At 44.1% G+C, this 23,109-nt stretch overlaps 1 protein-coding gene and 1 pseudogene across 1 annotated transcript in view; one reads left to right on the forward strand and one right to left on the reverse strand.

Annotated features, from left to right (window-relative positions):
- The window catches only part of Caprin1 (cell cycle associated protein 1), a 39,555-nt gene extending 28,960 nt beyond the window's left edge, over positions 1–10,595 (reverse strand). Inside the window, exons 1-2 of the mRNA XM_004627305.2 lie at positions 10,427–10,595; positions 9,667–9,876 (exon numbers count right to left, since the gene is read on the reverse strand). Of these exons, the coding sequence (XP_004627362.1) occupies positions 9,667–9,876 (210 nt within the window). The 5' untranslated portion in view covers positions 10,427–10,595. The remainder of the gene's footprint in view (positions 1–9,666; positions 9,877–10,426) is intronic.
- Positions 10,596–20,008: 9,413 nt separating this feature from the next.
- LOC111815616 lies at positions 20,009–20,108 on the forward strand (annotated as a pseudogene).
- The last annotated feature ends 3,001 nt before the right edge of the window (positions 20,109–23,109 follow it).

The raw sequence follows: 23,109 nt of genomic DNA on the forward strand, positions 1-23,109 counted from the left end.
GAGAACAGACTGATCCTATGACACACAAAAATTAAAGTTACCAATAATAAAAAGAATTCTTACAAATAACATGTTACCATGGAAATGAGTTACTTAGATTCAGCTTGAAACAGTTCAGAAAACCTGAGTGGTAGTTTAATTTCTAGACAAGATTATAGATATATTTCACATAATTAGGTGTGGCACAATAAAAGACTAATTTACGAATTTATATACTGAGGGGTTACCACATTCCACTTAAAAGTACTAATTTATTAAATCTTGCATTGAATCAAAGTCCCTGTTTGATTAAAATTTATTTTCAGGTTCTACTGGACATGTTACTAGAATACTTCATGATTAAACTCAATGAATATGTAAATTTAACACTAAAACAGATAACCTCTCAAGGCAATCAAATGGTCTAACTTTCTACTTTTGAAAAATCAAAGTAATACAAATTAAATTCTAATTTAATCCAAATTTTAATCTGAAATTAAATCTTAAGTAGCTTTTGGATATAAGGAAAAGTATAGTACTGCTCTGGTGCTAGCGTTACAATGTGCCTAACCTCTCCAAGAAATTTAACACCAGGTGTGTCAGTGCACACCTGTAACCTCAGCACTGGGGAGGATGAGGCAGGAGGATCCAAGTTCGAAGCCAACCTAGGCTACACAATGAGACCTTGTCCCCCCCCACAAAAAAAAGACAAATGACACCATTTTAAGTGGCTTCATCATTTCCTATTCAAATCACTTAAGTCCTACTAGAATATCTGTCCATTGGGTTCTAAATTGATATGTAATATAAGACACGTCTATACAGAAGAACCTGTTACCCTGATGGATAAACAAAAAATAGGAGTAAAGTGCTGCAGATAAAACACAGCTTTCTTTCCAAGCTAGAATATGGCTGCATAACATCTACTCATATCAAACACATAAAATGAGTATTAGCCTTTTTTTCCTGAAGAATGGAGCTATTTTCCTAGCATTAAAAATTATTCATGTAGCCAGGCTACATATATCACCTTCCTGTAATCCCAGCACTGGTGAGGCTGAGGCAAGAGGATCTTAATGAGTTCAAGATCAGCCTGGCTACACAGTGAGTCAAGAATGGTCTGAACTACATATTGAGACCCTGTCTCAAAAGAAAAAAAGATAGTTTCATGAAAAATCCTACTACAATGTTGCTGGCAACACTAGTCTGTACTTTCTTATCTTGAAGTATGTAACATGAAACTCCCATTTATTATTCCTTTCTCCAACTACCAATCAGCCTGAATATATTAAAAATTCACTGAGAAATAATTACCCCCAGTGAAACACCCCCTCTATTTCTTTGTGGCTTTTAAGAGCTGCCAGTATTCACCTATGTGACATACATTGAAATTTAAACTGTCAGGTGGCTCAGAGTATCAAGGAGGCACTAGTATCAATCACATTTCATCTAATTAGAAACTTAAAGACATTATTCAAATAATTTACCTAAGGTACTCAATTCCACAAAATCTTGTGCTTCAAACTCCACCCTCACCCCCACAAAAGGGCAATGTGGATTCCAGCTATTGCTACATTTCATTTCTGCCTCTGCGATTGCTGTTTTCCTCTTTTCCAATCAGAGATTATATTGCCAAGTCATGGTACATGGGTATCTTCCTTTCTTCCCAGAGTTTTTCACCTCTACTAGTTATCTTACTGAAATGAAATTTTAAACCAATACATCAAAAGAGATATCCAAGACAGATGTCTTCCCAAGCTTTCCTTCTTTACTCTTCTGGGGAAAAAATTCCATAAAGGAATAACCGAAGAAAACATTTTTAACTAGGTACTTAAACAGGAAGAAAGGGCCAGGGAGATAGCTCAGCATGTAACAGCCTCCCTGTTAAGCATAATGTCCTGAGTATTTCAATCCCCGGTACCAAAGAAAACAACAACAAAAAACAGTAAGATGAGAAACTACAAAAAAGTAAAAATTCTTCAATTCCACGTTTGTAAATAGTCACAAGAAAAACTGGAAAGACACTACATCTAACAAAACTGATTGCTGCTGGGTTTGGTGCCACATGCCTGTAATCCCAGCACTCGGGAGGCTGAGGCAGGAATTTGAAACCAGCTTGGGCTACAAAGTGAGCTCAAGGCCAGCCTGATCTGCATAATGAGACCCTGTCTTAGAACATATAGGAAGACAAATACAGACAACACAGATAAACACTTCAACTTTCCAAACTCTTTAATGGTTTTCTAGTTATTTCATATCACTAACTAAAGCCTATATCCACCACTGTTTACCTAAACAAACATCAGTTCTGACAGCCCTCACAATGGAAATCTGCTTCCCATTCACCCTCTACCAATTCATTTCAAAATCAGTAGCTGAAAAAAATTCATAGCAAACAAGAAAACAAAAGTTTCATCAGCAAACTAGTTAAACTGGGTAAGTTAGCACATGCCTGTAATCCCAGCACTCAGAAGGCTGAGGCAGAAGGACCACTCCAAGTTCAAGGTCAGTCTGGGTCACATGAATTCAGGGTTAGTCTAAACTACAAAGGGAGACTCTGTGAGGGAGGGAGCAGAGAGAGGGAAAAGGGAGAGAGACCGACAGAGGGACAACCAAAGATATCTTTTCAGGCCAAACATGGTAGCACACGTCTGTAGTCCCAGCACTCAAGAGGCTAAGGCAGAAGGATTGCTGTGAGTTTCAAGCCAGCCTCGGCTACACAGTAAACAGCCTCAACTAGAGTGACACCTTCTCTTAAAAAAAAAAAAAAAAAAAAAAACTAATTAGTCTTTTCAATTAGCTACTTTAATCAAGCTTCTCATAAGTCTATACAATTGAAAAAATTTAAATAAATAATTGAGCGATTTACATACATTACCTCAAAGTCAACATAAATATGTAGGGACCAGTAAGATAGCTCAGCTGTCAAAAACAACTGCTTAGGCAAGCTTAGGAAAGCACAGGGACCATGGTTCAATCCCAAGCACCACATGCAGCACCAACCCTGCCCCAGGGCCAGCTGAGCTGGCCACAAAAGTAAATTATAATTCAGCATGCAAACCAAGAGTTTTTAATTATTAAAGTGTACTGAAATTGTTTATATACTTGAATAATTGTATTGAGGGCAATGTGATGAAATGCCTGATAATTTACGATGGCTCTAACACCAGGAATGATCTTTCTCCTCCTTGGACTCTACACAAACCTTGTTTACACCACCCAGAGTTCATGACTGCTCTACTTGTCTAATCATCAATTCTGCCCACCTGAAAATATAAAAAATTCCATTTCAATAAAACTCACTACAAGTAAATAACTATACAAAAAGCATTTTCCCCATAATAATATTTTCCCTTCCACTTAAAGGGTTTTGTTGATGAAGTTACAAATATTTTAAGTAATGATTTTGTCAAACTAGCAATCAGCTTACTTAGTACATGTTGTGTGCTAAGTGTCATGTGTGTAAGGAGACACAACACAATAATTCTTTTCTGTCCCCATAAAGCTCACCAATTCACAAAACACATTAAAGCTAAGAACAGAGAGCACCATTACAATACCAAAGAACTACACAGACAACAGCTAACAAATGAAAAGATGGAGCTCAGTCAAGAAGTACACTTCCTTTCCTCAGGAAGTAGGAATTTTAAACTCTGCCATCAGTGTCTTGTCTGTCCATCTCCCAGTTCATGGTTTGTTTTGGTCGGAGACCAGGTTTCATAGCCCAGCCTCAAACTTGTGGCAATTCTCCTGCCTCAGCATCCTTACTTCATGTTCTTACATTCATATCTAACTAAGTACACTAGGAGAGCTAGAAGAAATGGATCAACTGAAGCCAAACAATTTACAGTCTCAACTCTGGCAGAGTTTCTCAGTACTTCTCTCAGTCTTCTAATGCATACTTTATTTCCCCTAGAAAAAAGCACCTATTATTAGACATACACAAGAAGCTTAGAATCCACCCAAGAATTTAGGTGGAAAGGTGGTCATGTTACCTCTACCAATAACTATTTGCCCAAAATTTTTCTGGTTTGCAACATGTCAAAGGAATACAGACAGGCAGATGTGTAGTGGGGCTTAATTAAGCATAAAGACAAATGATACACTTTAAACTTGGAGAAAGTTAATTTCATTGTTAACGTGTCCCAATAATACTTGACACATTAGCACTTTACCTTAATGCTATTCTCAGGACCTCAATACATGGAAAAATCTACCAAGTTCAGCAATAAAATAAAAAGCTAACCAAAAAAAACCCCTATTTTACATTCAGTTTTTTTAAAGAAACTAATCAGAATTAAGGATTTGAAAGAAAATGCCTTATACATTTCAACACAGGCTGGGGAGATAGCTCAGTAGAATAAGCTCTTGCCTAGCAAGTGCAGGGTCCTGAGTTCAATCCCCGGTACTGGAAAAAACAAAACAAAAGAAACCCACAGATCAACACAATAATTAAAAACTAAAAACAAAAACTGGAGAACAAGCGACCCTCATAAACATTACAAGAGGGGCCAGGGAGATGGCTCAGTAGAAAAAGCGCTTGCCTGGCAAGTGTAGGGTCCTGAGTTCAATCCTCAGTCCCGCAAAAAAAAAAAAAGAAAAAGAAACATTACAAGAGAACTTAGAAATCATGCATCTCAACTTGGGTCATTTTATGTAAGGATTCTTGGTTTTTCTATAAAGTGAGTGACACAAAATTCTAAGGTGCTTTCCATTCTAACAAAAATCTTAAATGCTTTTAACAATATAATAATAAAAATAAGGCCATGACAAAGCTGCTATAACCTTTTTAAAGTAAAATATTCACCTGTTTAAAAAATGAAACAGTGTTAATCTTCACAAAACCCAAAATGCAAACTAAAAAGGTAAAACTTAAAATTATGGCTAATTGTATGCCTCATCTGTAAATCACAGACAATGTAGTTCATTCAAGTGCCTGTTGCAAGGTGGGCTGGGAGTTGTGTGCTGCTTAGAAGAGAACCAAGAACCTGATCCCTAGCACTGCGAGGTGAAAAATCACCACCATCATCAAATGAGTATCGTGAAAGTAATCTTAATTTGACTACATAAAAACAAATACTCCTCACTGCAATATTTAGGATTACGTTCTCACTTCACAATTAGAACCAGTACTGTCCCATGGAGAATTTACAGCCAAACCTTTTCCAATCTTGCACACATGCACACGCGCGCGCACACACTAACACACATACACCCCAGAAACAAATTAAGCACTCTGAATTTTTTTCCCTTTGGCAAGATGAATGCAAAAAGTAATCCTGCTCACAACAAGCAAGGTGAATGCAAAACCAAGTAACCTTGGCCTCTGCATTGCAGAGGAAGACAGCGTGCAACCAACAGAGAGGCTAACACATTACTATCCAAAATCACAAGGAAATCCCAGGTGTTAGCCAAAGAGATTTTACTTATAAAATAGTTGAAGATTAAAAAAAAAAGTTCAGGATGGGCATATTTCAAAGTAATTAATATAAACTGTTTAACAACTGCATCTAAGTATAGGCACAGTGCCGTATTTTAGAAAACTGTTGTATTCAATCATAATTTGCACCCTTCTCACAAATAGTATTAACTGCAAAGACATGCAGCATATACAAGTCTTTAGAGAGTGCTGTAAGACTTTTGGCTATCAGTTTTGGTTAAATATTGAGTATTAAGCTGCCAGGGTATTCTGTTTTCTGAGCAATAGAACAAATATATTAAAATATCCTTTATTCTACATCAAAACTGATTACATCTTACAATGTTAAGTGAGCTCTCTTCAGTTAAAATTAATTGATTTCAAAACACCACCTTACAGGGCCAGGGAGATGGCTCAGTGGAATAAGCGCTTTCCCTGGCAAGCGCAAGGGCCCAAGTTCAATCCCTGGTTCCGCAAAAAAACACCACCTTACAAACCCTGAGGCCCAGTTTATGTATGAGTGAACTGAGTAAGAATAACCAGGTAGTAAAATCACTCATTTCAGCATTACTTGGCTTTAATCAGAAGGCTTACAAATAAAAGCTTTCTGATTCATCATAGAAAACTTCTGATTTCTTCTCTTTGCTAAACATTTATGTACTTTTATTAGCCCAAATTTCAAAAACCAAGCCATCTAACTGCATTATATAATAGGATATTTTGTTAATGTTAAACATACAGTCTCGCTAAGCAGATGTGCTGCCTTCCTCTAACGGCTCAGGTAACCAGAAAAATAGCTTTATTTTCTAAATGAAATACAATTTTTTTTTTCTTTCCAGAACCAGGGATTGAACTCAGGCCCTTGCACTTGCCAGGTAAGAACTTATTCACTGAGCTATCTCCCTGGCCCCAAAATCTTTTTTTTTTTTTTTTTGGCAGAACTGGTGATGGAACTCAGACCCTCGTACTTGCCAGGCCAAGTGCTTATTCTACTAAGCCATCTCCCCAGGCCCACAATTACGGTTTTGGCTCTTTTTGAGACAGTGTAGTTCAGACTGGGCCTGAATTCACTGTGTAGCCCAGGATGGCCTTGAACTCAGCAAGATTTTCTTGCCTCAGCCTGAGTACTGTAAAGGGCTATACCTGACCTACAATTATGTTTTAAAATATTACATATGTATTAGCAATTTATGTTGGCATACTTGGCTTTAGAATCCAATGGCAAACAACATTTTGGTACAAAAGCTTTAACAATCAAAGACAGTTTAAATGTACACTGCTAAATTCACTATTTAATAGAAATTCAGTTTGAAGAGTGTCCTTACTCTAGAAAGGCCACTAAAAAGAAATTTAGAATAGATGTGTAAAGCACATCCTATTCTATTCTAGGTGCACTAAAAATGCTCACTTAGGAACTGAGTGTGGTGGCCCATGCCTGTAATACCAGCACTCTGGGGGGGAGGGGGGAGATGAGTTCAAGGCCAAGCCTGCCGTACAGTGAGTGCAAGACCAGTCTGAATTGCAGAGTAAAATCCTGTCTCAAAAAAAAAAAAAAAAAAAAAATCAAAAGAGAAATACTTATTTCTATTGAAAAGTGAGCCAATTCTTAAATCTTCTCCTACAGCAAATCTAGCTACAGACAAAAAAAAAAAAAGAACCTTAATTTAAGGGAAAATCCAAATGTCTTGAATTTCCCAAAAAGTAAAATACAGGTTTAAAACCGTATCAATACTGTCACGTCAAGTATTTAACAAGTAGGTAGCTCAGTATGTGGCTTATCAAAAAGTCTCACCTAAGTGTAACTTGACCTTTTCTCCAATTAGCACTCAAAACACTGAGGCAAAAAATATACTATTTATTTCAATTTGTTTTTGTTGTTGTTTTGTTTTTGTGGAACCGGGGATTGAACTCAGGCCTTTGTGCTTCCCAGGGAAGGGCTTATTCCACTGAGCCATCTCCCCAGCCCCTTATTTCAATTTGTTAACTGTCCATTATTACAAGACAACCTTTCAGTATTTACTAGCCCAGTCAATAACTCTGTAGTAAAAAAAAAACTCTGTAGTAATTATAATTACACTACTTTCTCCTCTAAGGAGAAAAGGATGTCACTGTACAGCAAGTAATATGTATACATACAACACTGACAAATTATCGTTCAAGTCTTCTCATGGGATTTCTCAATTCTCTGTAATTTTTTTCCCATATACACATGAACACCAAAATGTGTAACCTCATAGATTAGCTGATAATCAACAGCTGACTTTTTATGTATGGTCACCTGTGAAAAAATTTTTAGTCACTAATGTAAAGTCTATAAAATATTACATCACAAATTTATGTTGATTCTTGTTCTAGAAGACTTCCTAGAAATTCTGACAAGTAAACCAATCACACAGATTGACAGCACCTGTTTAATGCACTATGACAGTCTCAATTTCAAGGAGAATAGCAAAAATTAAATCACATGTGCAGGCTTAGAAGATACTGGTTTTAGGGCAAACTTACTCTATTCCACACTTGAATGTACCTATTTTATGTTTAAAATACTTTTATTAGTTTGTTAATGTTTATTACTTCTAATAGAACTTGTATGTCAAAGGATTATTTAAAAAAAAAAACCTAGAAACTTCATTAAGGAAATCTGTCAACTTCAAATAAAGTCCAGGAAATTCAAGTAAAACCTCCAACCTTCAATATTCAAGGAAATGAGAAAAGAATCAAAGATAGACCGGTCATGATGAGGCAAGCCTGCAATCCTAACACTTGGGAGGCTGAAGTAGGAGGCCAGCCTGAACTGCATAGAGATCTTGTCTCAAAAGGGGAAAAAAAGTATACGAAGGCTCAATGTTCTAAAGCTCTCTAAAGATATAGTGGGACAGACCTTGTCTCCAAAAAACAAACAAACAAAAAAAAAATACAACTCTCCAAAAGTGTACAATGAATTACTAAATAATTAAAATCCTCAAAACCTTACATCAACAGTTTCTTTTCACTATCTCTCACAGCCCCTATTTTAGCCAAATTGTTACTATTTCAAAACCTCAAGGCTATATATCAGGGAGCTGGCTAAATAAACATTTTAATATGACTTTTTCAAAACCCAAGATGTTCAGAGAAGGGCAACCAGTTCTTGTCAAAGAAAAGTCAGATTTTACTTTTTTAAGAAAAAAAGGCAAGCTAGCATGCATAAGAGCCACACGCAATTGTCCCACTTCTGATATGAATCACTTGTTTTCCCCCTTCCCATGGTTCACCTTCGGTTTGAACTACTGGCTCAAACCCTTTCCGACCACACACAAGCGCCCCTATCTAAGCAGAGTTGTACACTGTCCTGCGCTGAAAGCAGAAAACAAAAGGCCGACTGGAACACGCGTACATCTCACCGTTAAGATCCAGAACGGCTAACAATTCTATCAAAAAAAAAAAAAAAAAAGGTGGGTGTGGCCCGATTTTGCGGAGGAGTCGCGGGGCCGGCGGCGGCCGCCGGGTCGCGGCCCTCCGCGCTGCTTTCGCTTTGTGCTCACAATGCAGCTCCTGTGCAGCGCTTCCCTCTCCCCGCAGCCGCCGCCATGTTAGACACGCTCTCCATGTGCCCAGAGCGGAGGGACGGCTCCCGTCCAGCCCGGACCCGGCCTCCCGCGGGCCGCGATCGCCGCAGCCCTGCCCCTCTCGGGTCCCCCCGGGGGCAGAAAGACGCTGCCGACAACTACCTCGCGACGGGGCTGAGCCAGAGGCTCGCGGGGACACCTAGACAATTGAAACAAAGAGGGAATCGTAGGGGACTCCATCCGAGGGGGGCGGGGAGCCGCACGGCAAGACCCACTCGGAACCCGCCTGAAGGAGGCAACCCGAGGTTAAAAGGGCTCTCAAGACGCCTCTTCCTCGCCGACGCAGAGGGGCCCCGGGAGTGCACGCTAACGGAGCGGCACATCCCACGCCGGCACACAGGCCGCCCCAAGTCCGCCAGACAGGCGGTTGAGCCCCGAGCCCCCCACCCCAGGGCCTCTTCAGCCTTGCCGACGCAGGCAGGGGCCTCGATGACCCAGCGCAGGCGGCAGGCCCCCACCCCGGGCCATCGATCTCCCGGTACAGCGCGTAGGCCAGACCCGCTACAGGAGTCGGCGAGGCCCGGGGCAGCGCCGGCCGGGTCAGGTGACAGGCTCCTCCCCGGGGCCCGCTTTCCGGGCGCCGAACTCCCTTCCACCGCGGGGACGCGGGACCCAGCGAAGCGGGGCGTCGCCAGCCCTCCCCCTCCCAACGCCAGGCACCTTTTTCTTCTCCAGGTTTCGAAGTTTCTTGTCTATCACCCCGAGAATCTGCTTCATGGCCTCGGTCTGGACCGCGCCGGTGCCGGATGCTGGGTGTTGAGGAGCGGGCGCAGCGGCCCCGGCCCCCGCCTCACTCCCGGAGGAACCCGACGGCGGTGGCGGTCCGGACGACTTGCTGCCGCTTCCGCTGTGGCTGGTGGCCGAGGGCATCTTTGAGACCAAGAGAGAGAAGAAAAAGCGGGAGAAGGACAAGAGCGGCGAGTCAAGACACGGACGGGGCGAGACGCGGGACAAAACGCGCAGCGGGCGGGAGCCTGCGCGAGCGAAGGGGGGAGGGGGCGCGCGTCGCCGCCAGGAAGAGAACGCGGGCGCGCGCGCGACCCGCCAGCGGGGCGCCCGGCCGCCAGCCCGCCCCTCCCGTCCCCTCCCCTCCCCCGCGCGGCCGCGGCCCGGCCAGCCCGCCCCGGGGCACGGAGCTCGTGCCGGAGGCGGAGCCTCGCAGAGCGGCTGCCAACGGCCAAGGCAACGATCCCCACCGGGGCGGGCCCGGGACGCGTCGTCCTCCGAGGGAGGAAGGCAGGGAGGGTGGGGAGCGAGAACGTCGGGGCACGGGTGGAGAAGGGCACTGAAATGACCGGGGTGGGGGGTGGGGAAGACTTGAGCGAGCCCCGCGCGCCGCTCCAGGCGATCAGGAGGCAGAGGGCACTCGGGCTCAGCTGCCCTCTTCCCTTCTGGCGCCTCGGTCCCGGGTGGCGCTCACCGTGCGCGCGCCGAGCCGCTGGAGATCGCGAGGGGGCAAGGGTGGCGCTGGGTTCCGGGCAGTGCCGTGCGCTCCGAGGGCGCCCTGTCCCCGCTGCACCGAGAGCCGCTCCTAGTGAGGCGAGAGCCGGCAGCGGGAGGGACTTAGCCAGCCAGCCCTCCGGGCGCGGGGGGGCGGGAGCAGCGGCCACGGGGCCTTCGAGCCTCTCGGGCTGCCCGGCGCGAATGCCTGCCGGAAATGGCGCGCCGGGCGGCCTCTCCCAGTCCGCCCTCAGCCGTCGCGCCGGGGGGTGCTGCCACTCGCCACAAGTTGCGATGGCCTTTGGGAGAGGCAGCAGTGTTACCTCGCGTGTGGAGCTAAATCGAAGTCGGGGTCCTTCAGGCGAGCTCATTTGACGTCCAAACGGGGACAATAGGTGTCAAGCAGCTGGCTCTGGAGCTGGCGACTGCCCCGTGGAGATCCCTTATTTGGTGGGGGGCGGGGGCAAGTTTCTGCGAGTAGGGGTGCGTGTGGTGGGTGGTGCGAGCCTAGCTTCTAAAATTCCTTCGTATGCCGAGTGAACAGACTCCCTCACCCTAAAAGGTCTTTTGAAAAAAGACATCTCGGCGCATCCCCAGCGCTTCCCCACTAAACAGTCACCCAGCAACCCAGGCGTTCTCTATAGAACGTTTCTGACATGACCATGGTTGGTGGCTTTTGAAGTCGTAAAACTCCAGGTTCCCCTTAAAAATCGTCTTCAGCTACCCCTAGAAGCTGTGTGTTCAACAGTCCTGAGGGTCATGAATAACTAGGCATTTTTTTTCCTTTTTGTTTTAAATTTACGTAAGGCTTCAAAACAAATGTTAAGTGGAATCTTAAAAAAAAGGTAAGAGAATTATTCCAGACTTGGGGTGGGGTAGGTTTGGACAGGGAACAGAGAAATGAGAAAACAAGTGCCGAAGGAAAATGTATTAAAGTGAACATAATCAGTAGAAAATTCAGCAACATATTATATGGCAACAGTAAATAGCCAGTTTGCAATTTAAATTCCATGAAAAAGGGTTCTACCAAACCCACTGTTTTCTGGAGAATAAAATGAGTAATACTAGCTGGCAAAGGAGCCCAGAGAAACCACTGCAGCCTCTGGCCTGGAGATAGTCCAGTTAGCTGCAGTCTGTTATCCATTCAAATATTTATTGAGCAGCTGACTGTGTGCTAGGGACTCTCTGGTGCTAAGATTGTGAGCAAAACAGAAACTTCATTTCCTGGCGCATACAGTCTAAGGGAAGAAAAGACATGATCAGATACTAAAATGATGGGGGTGACTGGGTGCAGGAAAAGCCTTCCGGAGTGACATATGAGCCAGGGCTGAAGGAAGTAGGGAAGAAGGTCAAGCAGTTACCCTGAGGAACAGTTTTCCAGTGGATCTGAAATGAAGTATGTGGGCTGGGCATGGTGGCTCATGGCTGTAATTCAGCGCTCCAGAGGCTGAGACTGGAGGATTGGTCTATATAGTGAGTTTAAGGCCAGCCTAAACTACACAGTGAGACCTTGTCTCAAAAAAAGGAGGGGGTCGGGGAGATAGCTCAGTAGAATAAGCATTTGCCTGGCAAGCGCAAGGGCCTGAGTTCAGTCCCTGGTTCCGCCAAAAAAAAAAAAAGTATGCTTGGGGGGTTCAAGGATCAAAGGATTAGGAAGGATGCTGCAGTGGGAGGGCCAAAGTCAGCACAACAGGGGCCCAGTGTTGTAGGACCTGAGAAGTCACTGTGAAGACTGTCATTGGCAGGGTGAAATGGGAAGGAAGTCCTAGTTTCATGATCAATCTGTGCTTTTAACCGTGCTTGCTGTTGCATAGTTCATGAGAAGAGGGGTAGAGGAAAAGCTGAAGCCAGGAGTTGGGCACAGCGCAGTGGCACTTACCTGTAATCCCAGCACTCAGAAGGTTGAGGCAAGAGGATTGCTGAGAGTTTGAAGGCCTACCTGGTCTATGTAATGAGTTAAAGACCACCCTGAGCTACATAGCCAGACTGTATCAAAGAAACAGCTGAAGCCAGGAGACAGGGCAGGAGGTATTGCCTCTTGTGGCAGTTCTAGGGTCAAAGCCAGCCTGGGCTGCATAACAAGCAAGTTCAAGGCCTGCACTACGTAGCAAAATCTTGCCTCAAAGACATGAGAAAGTGAAAGTTGATCTTCAAGAATTAAGTACCTAAACTATACTTAGCACTATGATAAATAATTATGCAAGGCCTGAAGGCTACAAAGGAAGATTGTAAACCTTCAGCTCCTTGCCAACTCCAAGTGTATTCACCCCAAACATTAGTACTCTTATCCCCACAACCTCAGACCCCAAACCAGATCTACTCAATTAATATACATTTTAACAGGCTCTTGAGTAGTTTTCTATGGACGTTAAAGTTTGAAAACTCACTGATGCCTCAGAACTTGACCAGTTGCTTTGAGAACAGACATGATGTTCTCAAATTTGTAGACAAATTCTCCCCAAGCCTACAAAGTCAGAATTTCCCACCATTGAACCCACCACTTCTGTCTTTAACAAGCCCTCTGGGGGACTCTGATGCTAGCCAAAATATCAGAATCAAGGATGTAGAGACTTTATAATTTGATTTGAGTCGAAAATGGTTTATGAGAAGGTATGCCAAAGAAAAACTCCATGTGCCTTTTCTTGGTGTATTACCTGATAGCAGTTACTTAACTTTGGTAAAGACTCATGAAAGCTAAATAAGGTTTTTGTCAAGAAAAAAAATATTACTGAGGGGGAGCAGGATACATAAGTTAACACATATGACAAAGATTCTCATTGGGGAGTTCATCTTATCACAAAAGGTATCAAGAAAGACCCCAAGCAATAGCATGCCTGGCCCAAGTACATCGTCCCATTCTTACATAGGATGTCAGGATAGCCTCGCATATGTTGTGACTAGCCCGGCCTGGTGGCACATTCCTGTAATCCCAGCATTCAGAAGGCTGAGGCAAGAGAAGGTTTTGCGTTCAAGACCAGCCTGGGCTACAAAGTGAGCTCAAGGCCAGTCTTGCATAGCAAGACCCTGTCCAAAAATTAAAAAAAATCAAGAGTTCTGTAATTACAGGATGTAGTGGCCCACATCTGTAATCCCAGCACTCTTGAAGCTGAGGCAGGAGGACTGTCAAAGAGTTCAAGGTCAGCCTGGGCTACATGGTTCAAGACTAGCCTGCAATGTATCAACTATTGTAACTGTCTTATTACCCTGTTATAAAACTCAGTTTCATTGCTATATTTACCTTTTTTTCTCTCTAAAAAAAGGAGGAGCCTGGACTACATAGTGAAAACCTGTCTCAAAAAAATTTTTGTAAAGTTCTATGATGTACAGCGACATGCAAACTATAGTCCTGTGCCCAATTGGCCCTTTGTCTGTTTTGATAAATAAAGTTTTACTGGAACACAGCCACATCCACTCAAACACATATTTTCTCTACATCTAGAGCAGAGTTGAGGGATTGTAACAGATGGTAGAGTGTACCTAAAACACTATCTCTTCCCTTAAAGAAAAATGTGCAAGGGAGGAAAGAAGGGATTGAAAGGCACATAGGAAAATGAAAAAAGAATCAATCTATATCATGTTTAGATACAAATTCTCTATGATGTGATCCTTATTCGGTTACGTTCCTCCTGTTGCTGGGACAAAATACCTGACATCCAAAATTAAGAAAGGACAGGATTGTTTAGCTCACAGTTTGTGGAGGTTTCAGTCCATAATCAGCTGGCTCCAAGGTAGAGTGGCACATGGCAGAGGGCAACAGTTCATGGTGGCAGAAAACAGCAAGAGCGAAAAGGCAGGAGCAGAAGCATCAGGGGCAGAGAGCAGGCCTCTCTCCGTTCCTTATATTGCATTCAGGCCTTTCATGGGCCTTTCACTCACACTCATAATCCCAGCACTGGATCATGAACTAATCATAAACTCTGGATGCCCACTGCCCCATCACTGCATGAGGCTTTGGGGTGGACAGCTGGGCGCAAACCATAACATTCTGCCCCTGGTCCCCCAAAGACTCATGCCCTTTTTGCAAGACGCATTTTAGTCCATCTCTTAAGAGTTGCCAAAGTGCTAACAGTTTCAGCATTGCTGAAAAGTATAAATCCCAAGTCTCCTCTGAGATGTAAGGCAAACTCTTAGCTGAGAGCCCCTATACAAATGAAAACAAAGTTAAACACTACCAACATTCAATGACACAAGAAAAACATTACCAATTCTAAAGGTACAAACAAAATGATAGACAACATTGGAATCAAAGCGAGTCTAAAATCCAGCAAGGAAACGTTAAATGCTGTTATTCAATGTGCAACATCTGAAGCAATCTGTAATGAGTTATGTGCTGCAAGGCTTTAGGTGGCTCTGCCCCTGCAGCACTTCTGGGGCTTGTAGCTCCCATGGCATCTCTCTTGGGCCTGCTTCACTCCCTCCTTGCAGTTTTCCTTAGATGATCCACATTCCTGGTTTCTTCAAGCTTCTGGGGTCTCCACTGCACTTTAGGCTGCTCACTTACAGCTTCACATACTTCCCTCTTAGGGGCACACTGCCTGGCCTCCCAGGCCTTCTTCTGAAATCTAGGGGGAGGTGGGGGGGGGCTGGGAAGATAGCTCATTGCACAAGTTCCTGAGTTCCATTGCCTGTACCACATGCCATGCCAGTGCTGCAACCAGGTGTGGTGGCACGTGTTTGTAGTCCCAGTGGTGGAGAGGCTGAGACAAGAGGATCACTACAAGTCTGAGCTGTGTGGAGAGAGCCTGTAAATAGATAAATATTTCTTAAAAATGAAATCTAGGTGGAAGCCTTCTTAACCTCACAATCCTCGCATTCTGCTTGTGCCTAAAACCAGCGCCATATGGGTGGTGTGAAGGTCCATGGCTGGCTGGAGCAGTAGCCAGGTTCTCTTCTCTTTTGGCTGTCGGGGTCGGGTGCCTGGATAGCTGAGCACTCTGACCCTGATTCCAAGGAGTAAATTATAACACCACCATTCTGGAACCTGGTATGGCTGTCCCTGGCATTCTGGAAAATGGTACTCTGCAGCTTTCTCCTCAAAGTGAGGTCTTTCACTTTTGTAACTTTGTGGGGCCAGGGAGATGGCTCAGTAGAATAAGCACTTGCCTGGCAAGCGCAAGGGTCTGAGTTCAATCCCCAGTTCTGCAAGAAAAAAGGGTGTGGGGACAGGGAGATAGCTCAGTAGAGTAAGTGCTTGCCTGACAAGCACTTAGGGCCTGAGTTCAATCCCTGGTTCTGCCAAAATAATAATTTTGTGACTGCAAAGGGTGTAGTCCTGGTGCTTTTTTGTGACGCCCTCAGGCCATCTTTTCTATTCTATTCTTTGTCCAAAGTACAGATTTCCTCAGCTCTGTTTCTAGCCCACAGCTTTATTGGCACTTCCTTTCTGGCTAAATTCACAACATTTTAAATTATCCTTCTGGGCTCTTTTCTCTTGATTCTCAACATAAATCTGACTAAAAGTCCCCAACAATAGACATGAAACTGTCTCAGCATTCAACTGCCTTGAAATTTCTTTTGCCAGATTAACCAGTCTTCCATGCTTAATCTCAGTCTCAGGCAGTCTCGGGACATGAGCAAAATGCAGCCAAACTTTCTGCCAAGCCATAACACACATCATACTGCAGTCCTCCTTCCCAGCAGAAACCTCCCCAGCCTGGTCTTACAGGCAGGATTTCTCTCAGCCTTCTTTCTGGTCTTCTGAGCTCTGACCAGAATCTCCCATACAGAACTCACAGGAGTTCCACCTCTACTTTTTTAGGCAACATCTCTGAGCCTTTCCTATATGTTCCCACAAGCCAGTCCCAAAGGCTGTTAAACCACATGGCCAGGTATAGTCACAACAATGGCCCCACTTCTTGGTACCAAACTCTGTCTTGGTTACTTTCCTCGAGTTGTTGGAACAAAATACCTGATACCCAATATTAAGGAAGGAAAGGTTTATTTAGCTCACAGTTTGTGGAGATTTCAGTCCACAATCAGTTGGCTCAAGGCAGAGTGGCACATGGCAGAAGGCCGCAGTTCCTGGTGGCAGAAAACAGCAAGACAGCAAGAGCAAAAAGGCAGGCGCAGAAGCAGCAGGGGCAGAGAGCAAGCCTCTCTTATGTTACACTCAGGCTGTCACGGGTGTAGCATTTGCACCCATAACCCCAACATTGGATCATGAATTAATCACAAACCCTAGAAGCCCACTGCCCCATCACTACATGAGGCTTTAGGGGGAAAACTAGACACAAACCATAACACTTATGTATATCTAGAATGGACCAATAAAATCTGATTTAAAAAATAAGACTGTAAATGTTGAGCAGCTACTTTTCTGGTGGCTGCCATACTGGAAAAAAAGAGAGAAAGAAAGAAAAGGAAGGAAGGAAGGAAGGAAGGAAGGAAGGAAGGAAGGAAGGAAGGAAGGAAGGAAGGAAGGAAGGAAGGAGAAAGATTTGCAAAGTACTGTCTTAAAACTGATGCACACCCATGACCGTTCAGTAGAACATGCTGCTCACAGTAGCCAATCAGTAGACTCAGGCTGACACAGGAGCTGATGACTGTGCTGTATGGAAGTGACCTCTAGTAGGTCAGTCAAATGCTCTTTACAGACAAAAATGCAAAGTGTGCCTTCATCACATGACCCCACCCAACCAGAAGGAGCTCATGTGATGACATTTTGTATGCTGCCTGGAGGGAAAGGGTGAATCAAAAACACCTGGTGAGCATGGCTGTCCAGCTTCCACGTCCCACCATGTCCCTTCTCTGTCCCATTCCCTTGATGTTCTGACCTTCTTACAGTATCAGCAAGTCCAGGAAGACCAGTCAATACACAACAAAGCAAATCTTTTGGCTGACTTCCTGACTAGCCTGGTGCCATGATCTCAGTAAACCAAATGTGTCTGTTTCCTCCTTGACAGGAACAGAACTAAAAGCTTTTATGCGAATTTCTACTGTGTTGGGGTCATGCGACAGCCTTTTTTTATTTTTCTAACCCAAAGCCATGCAGTCCCATAGGGTCATTTTATCACTGAAGAAATAGGAAATCTAAAAGGGTTTTCCCAGCAGAATATATCTATGCATGGAAAACACTTCACAAGAGTTCTCAAGCCGTGGGGCTAAAGCTATACAACACAGGGCCGGGGAGATGGCTCAGTGGAATAAGTGCTTCCCTGGCAAGTGCAGGGGCCTGAGTTCAATCCCCAGTTCTGCAAAAAAAAAAAGAAAAAGAAAAATAAAACTATACAACATATTAGCATGTTTTAGTAACAAAACTTTTCCAAGCTATGAGCCACTTGTTTAAGTCATTAGGACCACAGCATTGGGATGCCTCCAGTCAAAGTAAGTGAATGATTTATCCCGGTCATTTTGGCAAAATAATCCAACTGCTTTAATTTGAACCACCAGAAATGCTAATGCCAAGTTTATTTGTAGAAGAGAGATCATTCAACTGAACTACATGAAGGGCTTCAGATCATAAAAACCTGGCTACAGCACAACACTGCTCACACAACTTGAAAGCTCTTCAAGTCCCTTAAATTTGTCATTTTACTATGAATCATCAGAAGACATTTCCATCATAATTGTTTCTGGAGGGCAGGGGGTACCAGGGATCAAACTCAAGACTTTTTGCTTGCCAGGCAGGCACTCATGTCACTGAGCAATACTCCTACCGGCACTTCCATCATAATTATCCAGTACTATTTACAATATTCAGTAAGTTTAGTTGACTATGTACTAACGAGTCACTTAACAGCCTGAGCTTCACTGTTTGTTTGTTTGTTTGTTATAGGGTCTCATATGCAGCCTGGACTCAGTGATCTTCCTGTCTCAGCTATCCCAGCTCTGAGATTACAGTCCCACGTGACACCACGCCCAGTTTCAGTGGCCCGAAGGATGCATCCACAGCAGGGCTGGTGCAGCACGTGGTACCAGGGATCAAACCCGGGTCCTTGTACTTGCCAAGCAGGTGCTTAGACCACTGAGCTATCTCCCCAGCCCAACCTGAGCTTTTCAAGGGAAGATAGCAGTTATTTTTTGGTGTGTTGTTTTGTTTTTTCATCTCAGCTTAATAGCATCTCTGGCACAAATATTTTGTCAATAAATACTTCCTATGCATTAACAAACATCAGTGTGGTGTTGATTTTGTCATCATCGATTCAAACAATGTCTTTGCTTTCTCCTTTGTGCCTCAGCACCTGATATTGTGTGCTTTCCCACATAGATCTGCTTATGTCTACTTTTTCTTTCTTTCTTTTTTTTTTTTTTTTGTGAACTGGGGATTGAACTCAGGCTCTTGCACTTGCCAGGGACGAGCTTATTCCACTGAGCCATCTCCCCAGCCCCTGTCCACCTTTCTTAATGGTGATGATAGTTAAAAGTACAACTTCCTAAGACCTGGCATGGTGGCGCGTGCCTGTAATCCCAGCACTCTGGAGACTGAGGCAGAAAGATCATTGCAAGTTTGATGCCAATCTGGGCTACAAAGTGAGCTCAAGGTCAACCTGAACTGCATAGTGAGAGCCTGCCTCAGAAAGACAAATAAAGACTAAAGTGAAAAAAATTAAAAATGAGATCAGACACGTTTGCTCAGTGGACTAAGTGCCTACTTAGGCAAGTGCAGGGACCAGAGTTTGATCCCCAGAGAGCTGGCTACCAAGACTGGAGTGTGGTGGCACGCACCTGTTATCCCATCTCTGGGGAGGCTGAAAACAGGAGGATCACTAGGAATCTGAACTGCTTAGACACCCTGTACCAAATAGATTTCTTTTTTTAAATTAAATAAATAAATAAAATGAGAAAAGGAACAACTTAATTTGTAGAGGTATAATAGATTTAGAATATTTTCAGATTTCACAAAATCATTTTTTCTCCTCTTCCTCCTCCTCTTCCTCTTCCTTCTCTTCCTCTTCTTCCTCCTCCTCCTCTTCTTCCTCCTCCTTCCTCTTTGATACAGGGTCTCACTATGTATCACTATGTAGTCCTTGTGGGTCTTGAACTTGCTCATGTAGCCCAGGCTGTCCCAAACTCACAGGGGTCCTCTTGCCTCAGCCTTCTGAGCCCTGGCATTATAGGCATGTGTACCTCCACACGCAGTTTGTCGCTTCTTCATGAGCAGTGTTAGAAGCTATGGGTGTTCAACATCATAGATAAAATACTTGGGCTATAGCAAGAAAATCTTTCCATAGGGTTTCCTGTTTGTGTTGCATATTGTTCCAATTTAACTTACTGTTTGTTTTTGTTTTTGATTTTGGTGTTTTCTTGGGTTTTTTGGGGGGGTTGTTGTTTTGTTTTTGTTTCTTGTTTCTTGTTTTGTTTTGCTTTTCCCATTTTTGGGAGGGCAGAGTCTGGCTCTGTGATCCAGGCTGACCTTAAATTCACTAGGTAGCTGGATCTGGCTTTGTACTCAAGCAATCCTCCTGCCTCAGCTTCCTGAGGGCTGGGAGTACAGGCGTGTACCACTGTGCCCTGCTTCCAGAAAGTTTATGAGGAATTAAACTTCATGTATCTCAACCTTACAGAGTAGGAGAGTGTAAATACAAGAAGTAATCAGGTTATTACCTTGCTTGTTCCTACATGCTTGCTTCCCCAGCAGATATACTAAAATTGGAATGACACGGAGATTAGCATGGTGCCTGCACAGAGATGACACACAAATTTGTGAAGTGTTTCATATTTGAAGAATATAAGTGATGCTATGACTGGTCAGGATATGTGCAATTTCAAGAATAACTCCTCCTACTAATATAGGGAAAATCCCCAAAGTTGAAGAACGAATTCTAAGAAATAACACAGGTTAAGTGTAGGATTAAAAAAAAAAAAAGTAGGAAAATTTATTGGAGAATAGCTCCTGAGAGACAGGAGTGGTCCCAAATGCGCTGCCAGGTAGCCCACATCTCAAAAGCAGTTATACAGAGCAAAATTGTGAAGTGAGTACAACTGGGGTCAAAACTATGATCAATCAACCAATAAGATTGCAAGTGTGGTCGCTTAGGTAATATTGATCCAATGGTAGCAAGGATCCATGAATGACATCATTGGCCATGGTTCATCAACTATAGTTTTGGAGTTGCCCTTTATTTTAACAGTCTTAACCTTAGTTTTTAGCAGGTGGCAGGGGATGACCCACCCCCAGTGAGACAATGGGAAATCTCAGCAGGGTGATACCAATAGTCGCAAACCTCCATTCATCCCTTAGGAGAGTATGTAAAACTGCCATTGTGACTTTAATCTTCAACTGAGCCTCCAGCCACAGTCCTGCTGGACTCTCAGCTTTTGCCCTGATTCCCTTGAGGGCCCGTCCCTATCTGACCACCTACTATATTCCTACCTCCTTTAGCAATCTAGGATACCTTACTGGTTACTCTTCAGTTGTTAATAACCTTTGTTTATAATTTTGAGAGACTAAGAATTTATATTCTCCTATTCACTAAATTGCTATGGCAGAGAATACATGTTATGGAAAGAGGTCCTATGTTTGGTAGAGTTTTGTTTTTTTTCCTTGAGTAGATTTCTCATGAATATCCATTTGCAAGGGGATAGGTATACAAGCCCCTAACTGCTGGTTCTCACCCTGGATACAGCCCAACTGGACAGGGCCCACCAATTTCAACGTCACCCCTGGTTAAAAATGAAGGTTCCTGGACCCGTGGCAGACATTGTATCTGCATCCTAGAATCTGAGCCCTCCAGTTGTGCATTCTGAAAACTTCACTCCCTTCTGCACTTTTAAGTCTGTCATTTTTGTTCCATAGAAGCAAACTACTCATTTATACAAAAAGAAGTGCCATTTTTCTCCTTCCAGCCAGGTATGGTGACACACACCTGTAATCCCAGCACTGGGGAGGCTGAGGCAGGAGGATTATTGGGAATTCTTGTCCAGCCTGAGTTTTACAGTGAGTTTCAGGCCAGCCTGAACTACACGGCAAGACCCTGACTCAAAATAACAACACTTTATTTTGTAATAGGAAGAAAAACTATTTTTTTATTTTTGGCCGAACTGGGGATTGAACTCAGGCCCTTGCGCTTGCCAGGGAAGCGCTTATTCCACTGAGCCATCTCCCCGGCCCCAACAATTTTTTATTATCGAAGACTATTACATTTTTAAAGATCAGCAATATCAAAAGCAGAGAGTATAAATACGACTAAGTGAAAACTGTATTCAGTTATTCTCTTCTGCAGTAGTTACACATGGATTTAAAGGAATAAGTGTGGTACACTAGAAAGGCTGAGGCAGGAGGGTCGCTGTGATTTCCAGGCCAGCCTCAAGTACATAGCAAGACCCTGTCTCAAAAACAAATAAAAGGAATAAGCAATGCAAAATACAAGCATACACCCCCCCCCACACACACACACAGTAGGAAGAGGAGGAGGAAGAGCAGCAAAGTTTGCAAAGCTAAAGGTTTTCCTGCAACAAGAATGGGACAGAAGGGGATTAGGATGGCTAAATCAGAGAGAAGTACAGTAGGCAGCCAGACAGGGCTGGGCTCTCAAGGAAGTCAGGGTAAAAGATGAGAATCCAGCAGGACTATGGCTGGAGGCACAGCTGAAAATTAAAGTCACAGTGGCTACTTTGGGATTATTGGTATGGCACTTCTGACATTTCCATTACATCATTGGATCTGGGTAAAGACTGTTTTTTTTTTTTTTTTGGCGGGGGCGGGGATTGCTTTTCTTTTCTTTTTTCTTTTTTCTTTTTTTTCCTTGTCTTTTTGAGACAGGGTCTTGCTCTGCCGTTCAGGCTGTCCTTGAACTTACTTTGTAGGCCAGGCTGGTCTCAAACTCACAACCATTGTCCTGCCTCAACCTCCCAAGTGCTGGGTTTCAAGAATGCACCACCACACCTGGCCTAAAACTGCTGAAATTAAAGGCAAGGCCAAGATTAATGTTGTCATTTATGTATCCTAGCTCACGAATTTGATCTATAAAACTTCTTTTGAGAGGAGGGCTCACCGGCAGCGCCCTGGGGACTCCTCCTGTCTCCAAAGAGCTATTCCTGTTCCCCATTCTCCATTCCTACTCTCCAGCAAGTTTTCCAGCTCTTAACCTCCACTATTTCCTAGAATTTATTCTTCAACTTTGGGGAGCATGAAGGAGTTGTATTTGACATCCGGCATTCCCCGCTCTCAGGATGAAGCGCAGAGAGGAGAGTTAGAGGCGATTTTCTTTCCGTGGTATTCTCCCAGAGTCCCTCCTAGGGATGTCTTAAGAGGAGCGTGCAGACAGCCACCAGGCAGGTGGGGAAGGACAACAGGCTCAGCTGCCCATTAGGAAGAAGGGAAGAGCTTCCAAGATGCCAGAGTGCTGAGAGAAACACAGGGAGCAAGGACGCCAGCAGAGCAGTGAACGAATGGGTTGGGCCCGGAGAGAGAGAGGGAGGCTCGCAGCGGTGCCCGCTAACGCAGGGGGCGCGGGAAAGCCGGGCTCAGACCAGCCGGGCTCAGACCAGCCGAGCTCGGGCAGAGCCCAGGTGCACAGCCTGCAGCAGGGTCCAGCTCCAGAGCGCCTGGCCAGCCTTCCAAGGACCCCCTCAACAACAATCCCCCACCCCTACCCTCCATCCCCCACCAGGCTAAGATGGTGTTGGTGACCACCGCAGGTAGCCCGAGGCAGGGCAGGGCCTACATTTGCATCTGATGCCCCGCAGAACTGATAGTGATGTTGATAATGAGGTCTGGTGACC

The sequence above is a fragment of the Octodon degus genome, unplaced genomic scaffold (genome assembly GCF_000260255.1).
Source record: "Octodon degus isolate 3935 unplaced genomic scaffold, OctDeg1.0 scaffold00018, whole genome shotgun sequence".
NCBI classification, from domain to species: domain Eukaryota; kingdom Metazoa; phylum Chordata; class Mammalia; order Rodentia; family Octodontidae; genus Octodon; species Octodon degus.